This window comes from Piliocolobus tephrosceles, chromosome 19, assembly GCF_002776525.5.
Source record: "Piliocolobus tephrosceles isolate RC106 chromosome 19, ASM277652v3, whole genome shotgun sequence".
Classification (NCBI taxonomy): Eukaryota; Metazoa; Chordata; class Mammalia; order Primates; family Cercopithecidae; genus Piliocolobus; species Piliocolobus tephrosceles.
Window position 1 is genome coordinate 50,366,776 of NC_045452.1, and position 18,905 is coordinate 50,385,680.

Sequence of the window (18,905 nt, forward strand, 5' to 3'; positions counted from 1 at the left end):
GGAGGTTGAGGTGTGAGGATGTCTTGAACGCAGGAGTTCAAGGCTGGGGTGAACTATGATCAAGCCACTGCACTTCAGCCTGGCTAAAAGAGAAAAACCCTGTCTAAAAAAAAAAAAAAAAAAAAAAAAAGGTAAGGCCACAGAGCTAGGAAGAGGTAGATTCTTAGTTAACTCATACCCTTAAGGGCCAAACCAAGTCAAAGGGCCAGGCATGGTAGCTCACACCTGTAATTCCAGCACATTGAGAGGCTGAGGCAGGAGGACTGCTTGAACTCAAAAGTTCAAGATCAGCCTGGGCAACACAGTGAGGCCTCGTCTCTCCAAAAAATATTAAAAATTAGCCAAACATGGTGATGCGTGTCTGTAGTACCGTTTACTTGGGAGGCTGAAGCAACAGGATTGCTTGAGCACAGGAGGTTGAGGCTTCAGTGAGCTGTGATTGTGCCACTGCACTCCAGCCTGGGCAACACTGGGCAACACAGCAAGACCCTGTCTCAAACAAAAACAAACACCAAACAAAGGGTACAAAGTTTCAGTCAGATAGTATGAGTAAGTTCTGGATATCTATTCAACAGCATGGTCATTATAGTTAGTCATTGTAGACTTGTAATTTGCTAAGACAGTAGATAAGTGTTCTCACCACACACACATAAAATAACTATGTGAAGTGATGGATATGTTAGTTTGATTCAATAATTTCACAATGTATACATATACCAAAATACCACATTGTATACCATTTAAAATATTAAATAAGACAAAAACTAAATATATAAATAAAATTTAACCAATAAAGCAAATGAGTTAAAGCACTTGTACCTCTCATCATTCTATAGCCTGATGTTCCTGAAATGCTCTCTCTTCATAACAGAATTTCATGTGATGGTGTTTTTAATGGAGCATTCTGCCTACTTGATATGGGGTCATCACATGTTTCTTTCCACAAAATACTACTTTCTGATCTCTTTCTCATCACCATACTGCCTTCCTTTATCTCTCTTTCCTTTATTGCTTTTATCTATTATTTCTTTCCTTAACCTATCCCCATTTTCCCAACTTTTATCCCATTTTCCTCGTCCATGCAATTAGCTTGTCAGGAACATGCAGCATATCCCAAAACTCCAGAAAGGTAATTCTCAGGGCTCCAGAGGGTGGTAGTCCTCGAGTCAGAAATGAGAGACCAGGAACAGAGGCTGGGAAAGCAGAACTGTTTCCCCTCCTGCTTATTTTGTTTTGAAAATTGCTTGTAGCTCCCATTTATCTTAGTGTAATTATCAAAATAAGAATAGCACCTGTTTCACATAAAAATTAATGGGTTATGTGTAAATTTATCTGCATTTGGGGGTAGAATATTCTGAAAAAAATAGAAATTGAGATCAAATGGTCATTTATTTTGGCTCTTACCTTTTAGGAGGTAAGTGGTTATGATCTCATTTAAGCTTAATTGCTTCCTTAGAGGCCCATCTCCAAATATAGACACATTGAAGGTGTTAGGGCTTCTGGGTATGAATTTTGGAGGGATACATTCAGTTCATAACACACAACTTAATTTTTTTTAAAGAGTGAAATCATTTTTTAAAATGATGGAAAAAGCTAAAATATGCTAAATATAAATCCAAAAAACTTAGTGTTATGGACTGAATTTGTCCCTGCAAAATTCAGATGTTGAAATCCTCACCCCCAGTGTGATGGTAGTAGGAGGTGGGGTCTTTCGTAGGTAATTTAGCACAACAAGGTGGAATCCTCATGAAGAGAATGTTTGCCTTTACAAAGGGATCCAAGAGAGCTCTCCAGCTGTCTTTCTGTGATGTGAGGATACAACGGGAAGACGGTAGCCTGTAACCTGGAAGAGAGCCCTCACTCCAACCCAACCATGCTGGCACCCTGAACTCAGACTTCCAGCCTCCAGAACTATAGAGAGTAAATTTCTGTTGCTTAGAGGCCACTCAGTCTATGATTATTTGTTACAGCAGACAAAACTGACTCAGACACCTGCTATACCTATACTAACGTCACACAAAATAGGTGTTCAGGTAAAAAGTTTTACTAAAGATAAAAAGGAACATTTCCACAATGATAAAAATTCAATTCACCAGGAAGATATAATTATTTTAAATTTGGTCACCTACTAGTATAAGTTCGAACTCTATAATGCAAAAATTGAAACAGCTAAAAAAAAAAAAATTATTATCCACAATCATAGTGGGAGACTTCAACATACCTCTCTTTGTAACTGACGGAACAAGCAGACAAAAATAGATAAGTAAGGGCATAGAAATGTCAAACAATGTGGAAGTCATCTTTAAAGGGCTAGGACCAAAACAAAGAAAAAGATTAAAATGTCCATATATATTATAGGGGCAGTAGCTATAGTGGCATATATTATCTTTATTTTCAGTTACAATTTCATTTTATAGAAGAAGAAATCAAGGCTCAGAGAGGTAAAATAACCTTATACAGTCCAAGTGGTAGAGCCAGAAAATTCATTGTTTTTTAAAAGTTTAGTAGAACTCACCAGTGAAACCATCTGGGTGGGCTTTTTTTTGAGAGGGGAAGTTTTTGACTATCATTTCAATTTCCCACTTTTAATTGAATACATTGACATTTTTTCTCTGGGCTTATTTATTTTTGAGATGGAGTCTCACTCTGTTGCCCAGGCTGTAGTGCAGTCACATGATCTTGGCTAACTGCTACCTCCATCTACCGGGTTCAGGCAATTCTCCTGCCTCTTTTCGTATTTTTAGTAGAGACAGAGTTTCGCCGTGTTGACCAGGCTGGTCGTGAGCTCCTGACCTCAGGTGATCCACTGGCCTTGGCCTCCCAAAGTGCTGGGATTACAGGCGTGAGCCACTATACCTGGCTATATTTCTTCTATTGAGTTCTTACATTTTTCAATGCCCTTATTTCCCCGAACTAAATAATTTAGTGGGCTTTATGTCACTTCGAAATGAAATCGTAACTGAAAATAAAGTGCTTAGCACAGTGCCTGGGTAGAAAGTATCCAGTAAATACTGTATTTCTGCTACTTTTACTACTATTATGATTGCTATGTCTACTACTATTATTTATGCATCTTTAGAGTCTCCCGAGTCCCTGACAGCTACTGACATTGGGGCAAAGATAAGTCTATCAATATTTTTGAATTTGACTTATGGAAATAGATACTAACTCTTGCAGGCATGAGAAATGTTTCTCAGCATGATGAAATCTGGAGAAAAAAGTTTGAATTAATTCCAAAGAAATCAGAAGTAATATTTGGTGGCACTGCTAATGGAGCTGAATGCATTAGAAAATGTTAGTTATAAAAACTGACTGATCTGGGTGTGAGATGAGTCCAGTTACAGTACTGCCCAGTTACAGTAAGTTAGAAAGAGGAACAGGATGGGAAGAGTTCATTCTCGTCCATGACCTACTGGCAGGAATAACAAATGACATTGCTAACTAGGTGCCTACTCCAAGCCCCTACATCTTTCCTTCTGTTTAGTACAGAGCAAATTTCAATTGGAAGTTTGGCTTTGCATATAGTCACTGCTCAAAAAAATGTTTATCAATTTGTCAATTTTGGTCTGTCAATTTAGCAATTTCAATAGCTTTGTCAACTTACCAATTAGGTCATTCATGATTTGTCAGTCTTCTTCAGATAGCCAACATTTTCCAAATTAACTTCTTTACTAATGTCAGATCCTCAGAAAGTGAAATTCACACCAGGGGTTTGTGTTCCTTATTATGAACAAATAAAAGAAAATTTGCATTATAATCACTCTACAAAAACATCATGACCAAACTACCTTTCCAGAAGCTTGACTTGAAAATTTAGTATTTATTGGGAACAAGAGAGATGAACACCTGAACAGGCTGGAAAACATATGAGGATAAATGCCTGAGTTCACATCAAAATGTTTGGCAAAAGAAAGAATGTTAGTGTGAAATATACAGAAATTTTGGTTACAAATTTTCCCACCAAAGTTTCACTCAAAAAACAAACAGTGCAGACTAGTCATTGTTTCAGAATGGAAAAAGAGCGTACCTTAGGAACTAGTTCAGGAGGATATTTTAGTTATCTTGCTTTGTTTTTTCAATCAATCATGTGACTATTTTGTGTATTTCCTTTCCTTGGGGAAATATTCTAACTCGGATCCAATGTTTTTTAAAAACTCTTTCATCGTGTGCAAAATATCTTTGGTTTGTGAATTTACAAAATGTTCTTAACCTCAGAAAAAATAAATAAGTTAGAGAAAATTAAAATAAGTCCAAATCATTAAGTACATTTTTTGAAATCCCTCAAGTGTAGGAAAAATGTAGGTGGAACAGAACAACAGTCAGGCTTGGGCCAGAACCTAGGAAATCTCTGAAGATGTCAAAAATGATTTCATATGAAGAGTTGTGTTCTTTTTTACTTTAGGACTTCAAAAGCAGAGGAAGGGTTAGAGAAAAACATGAAAAAGAAAAGCCTATCTGAATTCAAGGTTTGGCATGAATACTTTCCCAAGTCCAGCGAGCTTACCATCAATGATAATCCAATTTCAATCAAATCAAAGAGAAGGTGCCATGCTAGGTGCTGAGCTTGTATAGAAATATGAACAAGACTGTATGCTCACCCACACAAGCGGTTTAAGATGATGAAGCTGGGTGAAAGATGAAAGATAATAACTATAATATTTTATGAGATTATAATATAATAATATTATGGAGAGGATTTTCAAGCCATCTTCTCCCAGAAGTCTAAGTGAGAAGAGCTCTACTTCTCACCTGTTCAAATCCTTCCTATCCCTCAAGGGCTGCTTTAGTCCCATATCTGGTTCAGACTCTCCAAAACTTTCCAGCCCATTGTTGTTTATATCACAGATGTGAGGCCATTATAAACACCTCTTGATTTGGGTTATAAAAACAGGTAAGGAGTGTCTTTTACTCTGAGGGAGAAGACAGCATAGTATTCAGAGGCAACAGAACACAGTAGCCAAGAGAACAGATTTCAGGGCCAGCTGACTTGGCTACAAATCCTAGGATCACTACTGGGGAACATTGGAAAACTTAATCTTTCTAAGCCTCAGTTTCCCTGTCTTCAAAATGGAAACATTAATAGTTCCTACATCATGGAATTGTGAGAATCAAATGAGGCAGCAATTGTACTTAAAATACTAGGGGGCAAGCTGGGCGTGGTGGCTCACATCTGTAATCCCAGCACTTTGGGAGGCTGATGTAGGCAGATCACTTGAGGTCAGGAGTTCAAGACCAGCCTAGCTAATATGGTGAAACTCCATCTCTACTAAAAATAACAAAAATTATCTGGGTGTGGTAGTACACGTTTGTAATCCCAGTTACTCAGGTGGGTGAGGCAGGAGAATCACTTGAACCCGGGAGGCAGAGTCTGCAGTGAGCTGTGATCACGCCATTGCACTCCAGCCTGGGCAACAGAGCAAGGCTCTGTCTAAAAAAATAAAAAATAAAAAACACTAGGGGGCACAGTCAAGCACTGTGGCACATGCCTGTAATCCCACTTACTTGGAAGGCCAAGGTGGGAAGATCAGCTTAGCCCAGGAGTTTGAGTCCAGCCTGAGCAACACAGCAAGACCCCATCTCTAAAGAAAAAAACGAGGGAGGGGGGAATAAATAGTAGACATATAAACGTTTGTTGGTTATGACTAATGTTCATCCATGCATTCCACAAATGTTCCTTAGGTGCCTTTTCTCTGCAAGATGCTGCTCTAGGCACGAGATCCCAACAGTGGATAAAACAGACAAAGTTCCAGACCTCATGGAGTCTCCATTCACATGTCAACTGGAAAACAAGTTCTATGGGGAAAGAAAGCATATAAAATATCATTTTGTATTTCCTATGGTGCTTTACACAAAATAGACAACAAGAGTCTGTGAAGGAATTCTAAGTGGAAGAGGGAAGATGTGCTTGGAAAATCTTGCACTCCTGAGCAAGTAAAAAAATTATGTGAACAAACCATCTGTATTCTATGAAGGTCTTCTAGAATCTAGTCCTTTAGTATTTCATAAAATTCAACTCCTTGGTAATTTAAAATAGAATGGATTACACAAAGTTTCCACTGCACTATGCCATGCTTTGCTCACATGGCGGAGGAGTGCATGGCATGAAAAACATTTCTGGATTGTGACGCTCAGCTAGATGAGCTCAGGTTACTTGTGTTTCATGGCCTTTCAGTCTGGAGCTTGACTGCCAGTTGGAAGCCTTGGATTGACTCCTTGATCTTAGAGCTACGGTTAGCCATGTGGCCAGAGGCCAGGGAGGCTCAGGGATGCCTAGCTAAGGAATTTCACTTCTTTAAGACTTGTGCTACTATTAAAACACATTCCTCTAGGACAGTTAGTAATTTGGGCTATTAACAGTTATTCAGTCTTCACAGAAATAAGGACCAGATATATTCTCTTTTTTTAAAAAAAGAACTTTGGCCAGGTATGGTGGTTCACACCTGTAATCCCAGCACTTTGGGAGGCCAAGGCGGGCAGATCACTTGAGGTCAGCAGTTCGAGACCAGCCTGACCAACTTAGTGAAACCCCGTCTCTAGTTAAAAAACAAACAAAAAAAATTAGCTAGGCGTTGTGACACATGCCTATAGTCCCAGCTACCTAGGAGGCTGAGACAGGAGAATAGCTTGAACTCAGGAGATAGAGGTTGCAGTGAGCTGAGATAGCGCCACTGCACTCCAGCCTGGGTGACAGAGTGAGACTCTGTCTCAAAAAAAAAAAAAAAAAAGAAAGAAATTCAGCCTAATTATAAAAATAGTTTTGTTCATTGTAGGCAAACTGGAAGCTATAACGTTAGCTACATCCACGGTCTTAAGAGCAAGTTTTTGGAATTGTAGAATAACTTAGAGGTAGCTTGAAAAAACACTGGCCTCGGAAGTCAAGAGGCCTGAGTTCTAGTTTTGACTAAGTAAGCTGACTGAACTTAAACAATGGAAATAATTCTCAAGCCCCAGTTCCCACATCTGTAAAATCAGAGTTCTTAGGTGTCCCTACCATTGTTTTCTTTAGTACTTACGAAATAATTATCCATCATATACCCACCTCTTTCATACAATATTTAGAACAACGACCTTGTATGATAGTGTCTTAGTGTGTTTTGTTCTAGTACAACAAAATACCTGAAACTAGGTAATGTATAAAGAAGAGAATTTTATTTTCTCACAGTTCTAGGGACTGGGAAGTCCAAGATCAAGGCACCAGCATTTGGTGTCTGACAAGGGCTTTTTTGCTGTGTCCTTATATGGGGGCGTCAGATGGTCAAGAGAGACTAACTCCCTGCATCAAGTCCTAGTTTGATGGCATTAATCTATTTATAAGGGCAGAGCCCTCACGACCTAAACACCTCCCAAAGGGACTCACCTTTCAGCACTGCTGCACTGGGGATTAAGTTTTTAATACATGAATTTGGGAGAACACATTCAGACCATAGCAGATAGTTACATTTGGCATTGAGGAGATTAAAACTCAAAGAAGCTCACTTATTTACCCAAGGCCATAGGCTATGGGGCGAAGGTGTGATTTAAGGTTATCTGCCAACTAAATAACATCCTCTTCCTCCCAAAGCACAGCTGGCTTTAATTTGCTAGTATATGAAATACCTCTGGGTTTGAAAAGAAAGAATGACTCTGACAAAAAAAAAAAAAAATCTCATTGCCTACTTGACCCTTTTGCTTAAGATTCCCTCCACTCTGTTACTTATCTAGTGTGTAGGACAATTTCTTTATGTTTACATTTCTGCCGTGAATAGGTTACAAAGTTAAGTCTTACCTAGAGAGGGTATCTGAGTTTCATGGAATGGATATTCAGAAGATTTGCTCTCAAATAACAGGGATCTTTATCTTCTTTCCACTTGTGTTTCAATGACTGTGAAGAAGTGTAATCAGAAAGTAAGATGGCATGCAGATCTAACTTACCCATAACAAACTCTCAAGGACTGTCAGGCATATCATTCATTATACCCTAGCAAAAAGAAGTTGTCCACCCATTCTCCTCACTGAAGGGCAGCCTTCTTAATGAACATCTTTAATTGGATTAGGAGTAAAGATCTGTCTGTCCCATCACCAGCCAATCCATACACTAGTGATTGGGCTAAAATGTGATCTGGCCAATAAGTCTGTGCTCAAACAGGCCAGAATGCCTGTTTCAAGAGCCTGAATTGTGAAATACAGAAAACATAAGCCATTTGGTGGACAGGGGAGCACAGAGAAGACAACAGATGCATAGTGTCTTCACATTAACACTGGGTGCTTGGAGTGAAATTAATGGACTTCTACTTCTGAGGATCCCAAACTTGTGTTGGGTTCCAAATCACTTCCCCCAGAAATTGTTCTATTACAAATCATGTTCTTGGATTTCTAATAGATGATCTTTCTCAAATATAAATAAATAAGTATATATATATGTGTGTGTGTGTACACATATATGTGTGTGTGTGTATCTAAACATATATCATACTGATACATTAAAATTCTTTTAATTGTTGGAATTGGTGACTATTCTTTAAAAGCAAAAGAGCTGAATAAACCTCTGTACAACTATTTTGTTAAACTATATACTGTAATTCTACTCTGTCAAATAACACTGAAATTAGTAGGGATTTGGCACCTGGTCTGCCATTTCCAAGGCCTGCTTTATAATTGCTGCATTATACCACCTGAAATTATTTTTGCTACTCCAACTGGCTCAATTATACTCATTTAGATCAGAAGAATTTAGTAGGACTTTCCATTAAGAGATATCTAGTACCCGACTTACCTCTCAGCTTAAAGACTACCATTTTCTAAGACCAATTCCATATTCTCTGGGGGGGGTGAATTTTAAGCATTTGGTTTTAATCCATCTGTAACGTCTATACCACAAAGAAGCTGAAATATTTTAAGTATGATGAAACTATATGTAAAGATATATGGTATTGATTATTTACAAAAGCAATGACTGCTCTTCCAGTAGGGCAAACAAGCTTCTTCTCTTTAGAGGCTTCTTTGCTCACCTAATGAAGATTGGCCAATAAAGTTGAGCCAGAGGGTGTCTAACCTCTGACTTATTGAAGGCACTCAGCCTTGTTGTTTTTGCTTCCATGAACAGTAATGAGTTCTGCATGCCTTAGAAAAGAACAAAGTACTTGGTTATTTCCCAGATTTTCACTCTCAATGTTCCTACCCCATCTAGCTCATCTGATGCTTGGAGAAATCCTTCTTCACATATTTAAATTTAATGTTAGCATTTCCTTCATTGACTCATTAACTGCCCTCTGGTGCAGGTTAACCAATGACCCTAAAGGAGGTCTCCAGTTGCTCTCCAAGGCTGATGAGCAATTCTCACCCTGCACTTCAGCCAACAAAAATGTTGTGCCATTTTACAAGCAGCAGAAGTCCCAGAAGGCCACACAGTTCCATGGCCTGATATACGCAGAAGAATAATAAAAAATTTTATGGCTCTGGGGAAACCAATCAATCCCAGGAGTGCCCCAAGGCAGGTAAAGCTGGTGTGTCCTCACTCAGCCTCCTGCCTTGACAACTTTACCCGAGAACACTTAGACTTGCAGGGCATGGTCTGTAAAACATAAAAACAGCCCTGGATTTGAGATAAACATATGCACCAGATTCTGCCTATATGCATTCATAGCTAACTGTATCTTATCTTAGAAATCAGGGGAATTGTTTATTTGAAGCATGAAACCTAAGTTAATGAATGGGATATTTTCGTATTCTTGCAAAGCCAAGAAATATACATTCTACTGCCCACTGGGGAAAAAAACAGGATATTTGCCAATGGAAGTCCAGTTAGGACATTAGCCTCTGATAGCAGCTGACTTCCATCTTATCCAAGGGCTCTTTCAAAAGTTTTCCCTACTTTCTGATAACTTTTCTCTCTCTTTTTCCTTTCTCTCTTTTTTTTTTTTCTTTGAGACAGGGTCTCACTCTGTCTCCCAGGCTGAAGTGCAGTGGCGTGACCATGGCTCACTCAATCAATCCTCCCACCTCACCTCCCGAGTAGCTGGGACTACAGGCACGCACCGCCACACCCGGCTAATTTTTTTGTGTTTTTTGTAGAGACGGAGTTTTGCCATGTTACCCAGGCTGGTCTCAAATTCCTGGGCTCAAGCAATCCACCTGGCTCTGATAACCTTTCTGCACATATATATACATATATCAAAATGATAAATGTACATGGATTTTTCAGGAAGTGGGGAAACTTTTCAGAGGCTACTATTTCACTAAAACCCCATAAGTGGTCAATACTAACATCAATTAGTAGACGCAGCCCCTAGATGAGTGTGGCAGCCTCTACAAAATAAAGTAAAAAACTGGTGATGGGTTGGGGGAGGGATGATCCAAGTAATTTAAAGAGAAATCCTTCCATTAATAATCATTTATGACACTTATTTGCTTATTGAAATTATAAAGTTTGTACAAACTTTCTGTTTTTCTTTTTTTTTGGAGACACAGTCTTGCTCTATCTCTGAGGCTGGAGTGCAGTGGCTCAATCTCAGCTCACTGCAACCTTCTGTCTCCTGGGCTCAAGTAATACTCCTACCTCAGCCTCCCAAATAGCTGGGATTGCAGGCATGCACTACCACACCCAGCTCATTTTTGCACTTTTAGTAGAGACAGGGTTTTGCCATGTTGGCCAGGCTGGTCTCGAACTGCTCGCCTCTAGCCTCGCCCACCACAACCTCCCAAAGTACTGGGATTACAGGTGCAAACCAGTATGCCCAGAACAAATTTTCTTAATATATATTTTTTCATGCTGAGTGTCAAACCATGAGCCTCATGTCCTAGGTGATATTTAGCATTCCCAAAATGGTATAGAGTGCCCAGAAGGCAAATGTTTTGTCTTTTACCAAACACACATCACTTTGCTTTTGCATATATACACACACACACACACACACACGCCTAATATACACATATATGGTTTTTTCCCACACTGAACTCTAAGTGATCGCCATACAAAGCATAATTGCTTTCGGATCTTGTTTAGTTTCCTAAGAAGGAAGTTTCCTTTCAGGAAGCTGCACTGGCTAGATGCCTTCATGAAACACTAACAGGATTTCAAAAGAAATTTGTCTCCTCAGAAAGAGAAAGATGTGTCCATGAAATCTTTGTGAGAAGACAAAAACACTTCAGTGATTAAAAACTACTCATGGTCTGCAGGTAAGAAGGCATATGTATCCCAAATGTTGAAGCCATCGTACTTCTTCTATTCACACCCCTAAACCATGTAGAAGTTCGCCGGGAGGTGACGACTCCAACAGCTGTGGAGAAGCGTTTCTCTTTCCTCTCAGCTTGCACACATCATGGCGGTTGCCGCCCAGCAGCCTCCTCAGCCTGGCGGCAGGAAGCGCAGAGGCAAGGCTCAGTATGTGCTGGCCAAGCGGGCTCGGAGCTGCGACTCTGGCGGACCCAGTCAGCTATAGCCCAGGCTACGGGGCATCCTCATCACCTGCAACATGAACCAGCGGAAGTGTGTGGAGGAGGTCTACACCCTGCTCAACGAATATGGCGACGACACGTATGGGCTGGAAAAGTTTATAGACAAGGATCAGAAGGCCCCTGGAAGTGAGGGAGATAATGATGTGCAGGCTGCCTTGAAGAAAGAAGTTGGTGACATTAAGGCATCTACAGAGATGAGCCTAAGAAGATTCCAGTTAGTGGAAAGTAGAGCAAATAACATTGTCTTCATTAGGACACTCGGGATAGAACCTGATATATTGGTGCATAATATTCTCCAGGATGTGTACAAAACCAAGAAGACTCAAGTTATTCTACGAATGTTACCCATCTCAGGCACATGCAAAGCTTTTTTAGAAGATATGAAAAAACATGCAGAAACATTTTTGGAACCCTGGTTTAAAGTTCCAAGCAAAGGGATGTTTCAGATTGTGTACAAATCTCAAAATAGCAGTCATGAGAGGTGAACCCAACTGGACTTCCTGGGTCCAGTGGGGACTTGGAGAACTAGTCTGTCTTACAAGGGGATTGTAAAATGCACCAATCAGTGCTCTGTAGCTAGCAAGAAGTGTGTAAAATGGACCAATCAGCAGGATTCTAAAAGTAACCAATCATTGTGAGGATTGAGAAAAGGGCATTCTGATAGGACAGAAACAGGACATGGGAGGGGACAAATAAGGGAATAAAAGTTGGCCACCCCAGCCAGCAGTGGCAACCCACTTGGTCTCCTCACATGCTGTGGTACCTTTGTTCTTTCTTCACAATAAAATCTTGCTGCTGCTCACTCTTTGGGTCCGTGCCACCTTTAAGGGCTGTAACACTGACTGGGAAGGCCCGCGGCTTCATTCTTGAAGTCAATGAGATCACGAACCCACCAGAAGGAACCAACTCCGGACACAGTCACAAGAATAGAGAAGTTATCAAAGAATTGGGAGGAAAAGTGTGTACCCTCCATTCAGAAAATAAACTGGATCTCACCAATCCACAGTACATGGTGGTAGTAGAAATCATCAAAGCTGTCTGTTGCCTGAGTGTCGTGAAAGATTACATGTTGTTTAGAAAATACAATTTCCGGTTGGGCGGTGGCTCATGCCTGTAATCCTAACACTTTGGGAGGCCAAGGAGGTGGGCAGATAACGAGGACAAGAGATCAAAACCATCCTGGCCAACACGGTGAAACTCCATCTCCACTAAAAATTTAAAAATTAGCTGGGCATGGTGGTGCGGGCCTGTAATCTTAGCTACTTGGGAGGAGGCTGAGGCAGGAGAATCGCTTGAACTTGGGGGGCGTAGGTTGCAGTGAGCTGAGGTGGGAGATGGTGCCATTGCACTCCAGCCTGGCAACAGAGCATTCAAAAAAAAAAAAAAAAAAAAAAAAGAAAGAAAGAAAGAAAAAGAAAATTCAATCTCCAGGAGGTGATAACGAGCTCTAAGGATCCATCACAGCTTAACTCAAAGCAGGGAAATGGGAAAGAAGGTAAACTGGAAGCTGCTGACAAATCAGATCAAAACAACACAGCAGAAGGGAAAAATAACCAGCAGGTACCAGAGAATACTGAGGTGCTGAGGCAGACAAAACCGTCTAATCCACAGGTGGTAAATGAGGGAGGAGCCAAACCCGAACTTGCAAGTCAAGCCACAGAAGGGTCCAAATCAAATGAAAATGATCTCTCACAGGAGGCCATTTGGTGCTGGAGGTGGGTTTCTCAACTGGGGCTCTATGAGATGTTGCTGGGGTTCCACCTTGAATTGTGACTAAAAACAGTTTTTTAATTGGGTGCTGCATTATGCTGTTCTCACAGTAGTGAACAATGATTGCACAGCCCCGTTAATCATTTTGTTAGGGATCTTTCAGCCCTTATGGAATTATGTAGAGGCAGACCCCTGTGCCACACTATTGCAAAGAGGGGAGGATGGGAGGGGAGGGGGAAGCTGGCCTCTCCCAGGCTCCTCTTATGCAGTGCCAGCTGACTTACTGTAGTGAACTAACTGTAAAGTAGAAAATCAGAGGGGAGTTTTCATTCGAAGGCAGGAGTTTTTACATGCCACAGCTCAGCTGTCCCCCTGCCACTTTGTTGTAAACATTGCAAAAATGTGGATCATGTAGGTTAGAAGTGAACTGTTTGAAGTTTTTGTACTTTTGTGATTTTCTTGTTTGGCTATGTCTGTTTTTATATTTTATTAACATTTGTGTGTAACAAAGCTGACAGTTCAGTGCTGCAATTTGGGAAGGCAAGATGTGAGAAAGAAGAGAGCCATTTTAGGCACAGAACTACAGACATTTCTGAAAAGGTTGGTGATGAAGAATTTTGGTCTTCTGAGTATACTTCAGTATTCCAGTGCAACAAGGGACACAAAGAAATTCTGTCTTTATAATGAAAGCTAGTCCTCAAGGGTTTTATACGAACTCAGTCCAAGCTGTCCTATCCCACTGTGCATAGTCTGTGGCATGCAACTTACAAAACTAGAAATTGTAACTATAAATCACAGCCACTTGACAAGAAAGAATATTCATTATTTTCAAATTGCTTTTGGACTATCAAAACAGTAAGGCTTTTGTTCAAAAATCACATTTAGTCAAAAGGTTTAGGAAGCGAATAATCTAGTAGCAGAACTTATCTCAGGAAAGGAAAATATGCATAGTTGATGAGAATCTAATAACATTACAATGCTGGGGCAGGATGCATTACAAAATTGAAAAGACTTTATTCTCAATAAGTCTTGAGAATAAAAGACTTTATTCTCAATAAGTCTGATATCTCAAATGATGCTAAAAAGGTTTTGCGCCATTAACTGAAAAGCAGCAGCTTCTCTATCCAGGATGATGAGTCAACAGGTTTCACTAATATTTGTCATGCTGTAGCATTTGTAAAATTTGTAAATGATGAAACTCAAAGAAAACTTCTTCTGTTTCTAGGCTACCAAAGCAAAGGCCAATATATAATGTTGTTACATCATATCTGGTAACCAGAGGTCTGTTATCTACCCTCCTGGTGCCCCATCAGTGGTTGTCTCCATAAGTCATTTTGCATCATTAAAAAAAAAAAAAAGAAAGAAATCCTGATGTTGACGTTATAGCACACTGCTTTCTTCACAGAGATGCTGATATCAAAAAACTTGAAGATACAGTGATGTTCTGAATAATGCTACAAAACTGGTTCCCCGTATCAAAGACCCATTTATGCAAAAATGTTTAAAAAATTAAAACACCCAAAACAAAAACCTGGACAAACAGCACATAAACCTCCTGCACCATCAGACATCCAGTGACTTATCAGAGGAAGAGTCCTCTACAGGACATTTGAGTTGAAAGGTGAATTGCCAAGTACTTACCAGAAAACAGCCAGCTTTTGCTGAGTGCTTTGGAAATGAAAAATGGCTACAGAAACTAGCCTATTTAGCAGACGATTTTCATCACATGAACAAATGAACAAGTCTCTGAAAGGTTCTGGGGAAAAAAATTTTTCTTAAAGTGACAAGAGTCTTAGATCTACAAGGAACCTGATTTGCTACTTTGCCAGGGGAATTCTTGAAATGTTTCTGCAGCCACTTGGACTTGAAAATGAAGAGTACAACTCTCAAATCTTTCTAGAACCCACCTGCAGGAACCACAAAACCCAATTAAGTAGTATTTTCTCTCCTTTTCCCAGCACTAGTATATGACTGTATGGGGAACCCTTTCTGCAAACCCGCTCAACTTGGAATTTTGTCTCTGAAAGAAGAGAATGAACTCAGCTCTAGTCTGACAGTCCTACATTTCTGTGAATTAAGAGTATTCTTCAACTTAGTGCTCACACTCACACACCATAAGGGTTCCCTGCAGGGGTTTCCTGAATTTGAAAGTTTTTTCACGGCCTATTTTTTGGGTAAAATAATTGAAAAAGGCAGACACCAACAAAGTCTGCAAAGTAAACTGTCCAGATTAAGAATATTAAGGAGCTGTAAAGTTAGCTTGTGGAAATGGGCTTATCCTTAAGTTTTGAAAAGTTAGGAAGTAGTAAAAATGTTAGGCTTCCTGCACAAATGGCTATGTTTATTTAATGGCTAGTGAACATGGGAATATATTTTTATCCTCCTAGCTAGTGGTTCTGTTTGGTAAACCAGACTAGAATGATTTGAGAGGAGCGAAGAGAATAGGCAGGACCTTCCTTCTACAGCTTTACATATTTAGAATGTTAATTCTTAATGGCACTGAAGTTACCTTGAAAAGATTGATAAGAGGTTTATTAATATTATTTAGGGGAATAGGGAGGATAGAATTTTGATGCCTTCTTCAGCAGACATACTCCATGACAAAGATTCTTTTATTTTGATAGTGCATGACAAAAGGACATGGAAAAAAATTGACCATATGCCTACAGAATATACAACTCTGTGGAACTAAGTTGTTTTTACTTTGTGAAAGTTGCCACGCTACAGAAAGATTTTGATTTTATAGTTTGTTTTTAGTTGCCTTTTATATTTATTTGTATTTGGTAAGGCTCGGTTATACAAGCTGTTCCTTCCCAGCTACAAAATCCTGTGTTTGGTTGTAACCTGAACTCATTAAAAGACTTGTTTTCAGGTTTATCAACTGTTTATTTTCACTGGCATTTGAGCATGTTATTTTATAAATGATGAGATTCCAGGGTAGGAGGTGAGTGCTTTTAATTCGCCTTTAGTTTTTTCTTCTAAAAATTATGTCAGTTAAAAAACAACAACAACAAAAAAACCTGCAGTCTTGTGGTTTAGAAAACTTGTGTAGCTCTATAGAGAAAAGAATGTTAAATTTTGTATTTTAAAACATGTTTCTCTAAGGTTAAACATGGTTTTCAAATGTTATTTTTACTTGTACTTTGCTTTTGGTACAGCCAAATATCAACCTTGTTTTTCATAGTTCCTGATATTTTCAAAAAAATCAAAATAAACTTGTTCCCTAAAAAATAAAAAAAAATTAGTTTGCCAATGGTCTAGGAAGCTCTAACCTCATCATTCTATTGGTAGCATAGTTTATTCCTAACCAGACACACATGGGTTAATGGACCCACAAGGTTTAGGTCTTTCCTAATGGCTTCAATTGGGTGATTTTTATCCAAGCAAGCTGCCTCCTCTTTTTAATTCTGTCTTCCCTGTAAGTATTCCTATACTAAAAGGAAAAAATACATTTTTCATTTTACCAAAAAAAAAATTACCTAAATTAGGGTTTTTATAGTAACAATGTCTTCATAGTTATGGACTACCTTTCCTTCCTTTAAAAAAAAAAAAAGGCAACAAAACATCCACAAAAGTCACTTTCACCCACCACAGAAAACCCTACCTCCCACCATCCAAAAATGCCACCTTTGAGCTGCCAACAGGATTTCTCACTATTCCTTAGGCATTCCTCCAGATAGTTTTTTCAAAGTCTGACTTAATTCACCACAATTTAACCTGAGATTTGTAGAGGTCAGACTCTAGCAAAATACGATTACAAAAAATGGAGATTAAACTAGTTTTAAACTGCATAAATATATATATATATATATAAATAAATCCATCAACTCTCTCAACTGCAGCAGTCTAATCATTAATAGTCTACCAGTTAATTATTCCATTAATAATCTAGCAGTTCTCCTGCCTCAGTCTCCCGAGTAGCTGGAACTATAGGCACATGCCACCATGCCTGGCTAATTTTTGTATTTTTAGTAGAGACAGGGTTTCCCTATGTTGCCCAGGCTGGTACAAACTCCTGACCTCAAGTGATCCACCTGCCTCAGCTTTCCAAAGTGCTACACAAGCTCTTCCCAAGAGCTACACAAGTTTTCTAAACCACAAGACTGCAGGTTTTTTTTTTGTTGTTGTTGTTTTTTAACTGACATAATTTTTAGAAGAATCTACCAGTTCAAACTACCGGTTCTCCCAGTCTTCAATGTGCCCATAGATGTCAGAAGATTAGTCTCTTATATCCACTTACGTTTGTCTCTTTAGAGAATTTGACAATTAGTGTGTAAAGTTTAAATTGCTTTTAAGTTGGTGTTAGCTGCACCATGTTAAGAAAATAAAATCAGTGTTGATTTGCTGTATTCTTCTCCTATTGCTACTATAACAATATATCCAAACTAGTATCATTTTAACATGTCATCAATATTTTAAAATTATTGCCAGGCGCATTGGCTCACACCTGTAATTCCAGCACTTTGGGAAGCCGAGGCAGGTGGATCACTTGAGGTCAGGAGTTTGTACCAGCCTGGGCAACACAGGGAAACCCTGTCTCTACTAAAAATACAAAAATTAGCCAGGCATGGTGGCATGTGCCTATAGTTCCAGCTACTCGGGAGACTGAGGCAGGAGAACTGCTTAAACCCAGGAGGAGGAGGTTGCAGTGAGCTGACATTGTGTCACTACACTCCAGCCTAGATGACAGAACAAGACTGTCTCAAAAACAAAACAAAGCAAAAATCATCAAGGTATTTTTGTACTCTTCTTTACAAAATCCATAGTGTATCTTAGACTTCCTGCACATCTCATTACATTCTAGATACAATTCCAGGGCACAGTAGCTCCAGGTGGGGTGGACAGTGCAGGTCTAGGGGGTGCTGGGTTAAAGGGTTGGACAAACACTGCGTGAACACTACCAGTTCTCCCAGTCTTCAATGTGCCCATAGATGTCAGAAGATTAGTCTCTTATATCCACTTACGTTTGTCTCTTTAGAGAATTTGACAACTAGTGTGTAAAGTTTAAATTGCTTTTAAGTTGGTGTTAGCTGCACCATGTTAAGAAAATAAAATCAGTGTTGATTTGCTGTATTCTTCTCCTATTGCTACTATAACAAATTATCACAAATTTATTGGCTTAAAACAACACATATTTATTATCTTACAGTTCAGGAGATCAGAAGTCTAAAACGGGTTGGCATGGTTGTGTTCCTTCTGGAGGCTCTTGGGGGAATCCATTTCCCTGCCTTTTCCAGCTTCTGGAGGTGGCCTGCATTCCTTGGCTCAGGGCCCCTTCGTCCATCTTCAAAACAAAAGCAGCAGCATATCATCTTCAACTCTCTCTCTTTCTCTCTCCTCTGCTCAAACATCATATCTCCTACCCTTATTTCTTTCTTCCTCCCTCATAGGAGGAGCCTTCTGATGACATTGAACCCACCTGGTTAATCCAGGATACTCTCCCCACATCAAGATCCTTAACTCAATCATGTGTACAAACTCCCTTTTGCCATGTAAAGTTCATATTCACAGATTCTGGGGATTAGGATGTGAATATCTTTGGAGGACCACGGCAGACAGAATTGTCTACCACAGTGAAACAGGCTCATATGCTCAACTCAGATCTACAGGTGAGATTTTGTCACAACACGTCTAATTATGACATAGCTATGGCAAAAACTAGCTATGCCCTCGATCAGTGATCCCCAGCCTTTTTAGCACCAAGGACCAGTTTCGTGAAAGACAGTTTTTCCATGGCCAGGAGGTGGAGGGGATAGTTTCAG

The 18,905-nt window shown here is 39.5% G+C and overlaps 1 protein-coding gene across 1 annotated transcript; it reads left to right on the forward strand.

Moving 5' to 3' along the window:
* The first annotated feature begins 11,297 nt into the window (after window positions 1–11,297).
* On the forward strand, window positions 11,298–18,137 carry LOC111527068 (THUMP domain-containing protein 1-like). Its single transcript, XM_023193242.1, is given in 4 exon segments — window positions 11,298–11,914; window positions 12,352–12,504; window positions 12,843–13,148; window positions 18,122–18,137. Coding segments are annotated over 4 exon segments (1,092 nt in total).
* Window positions 18,138–18,905: the final 768 nt, after the last annotated feature.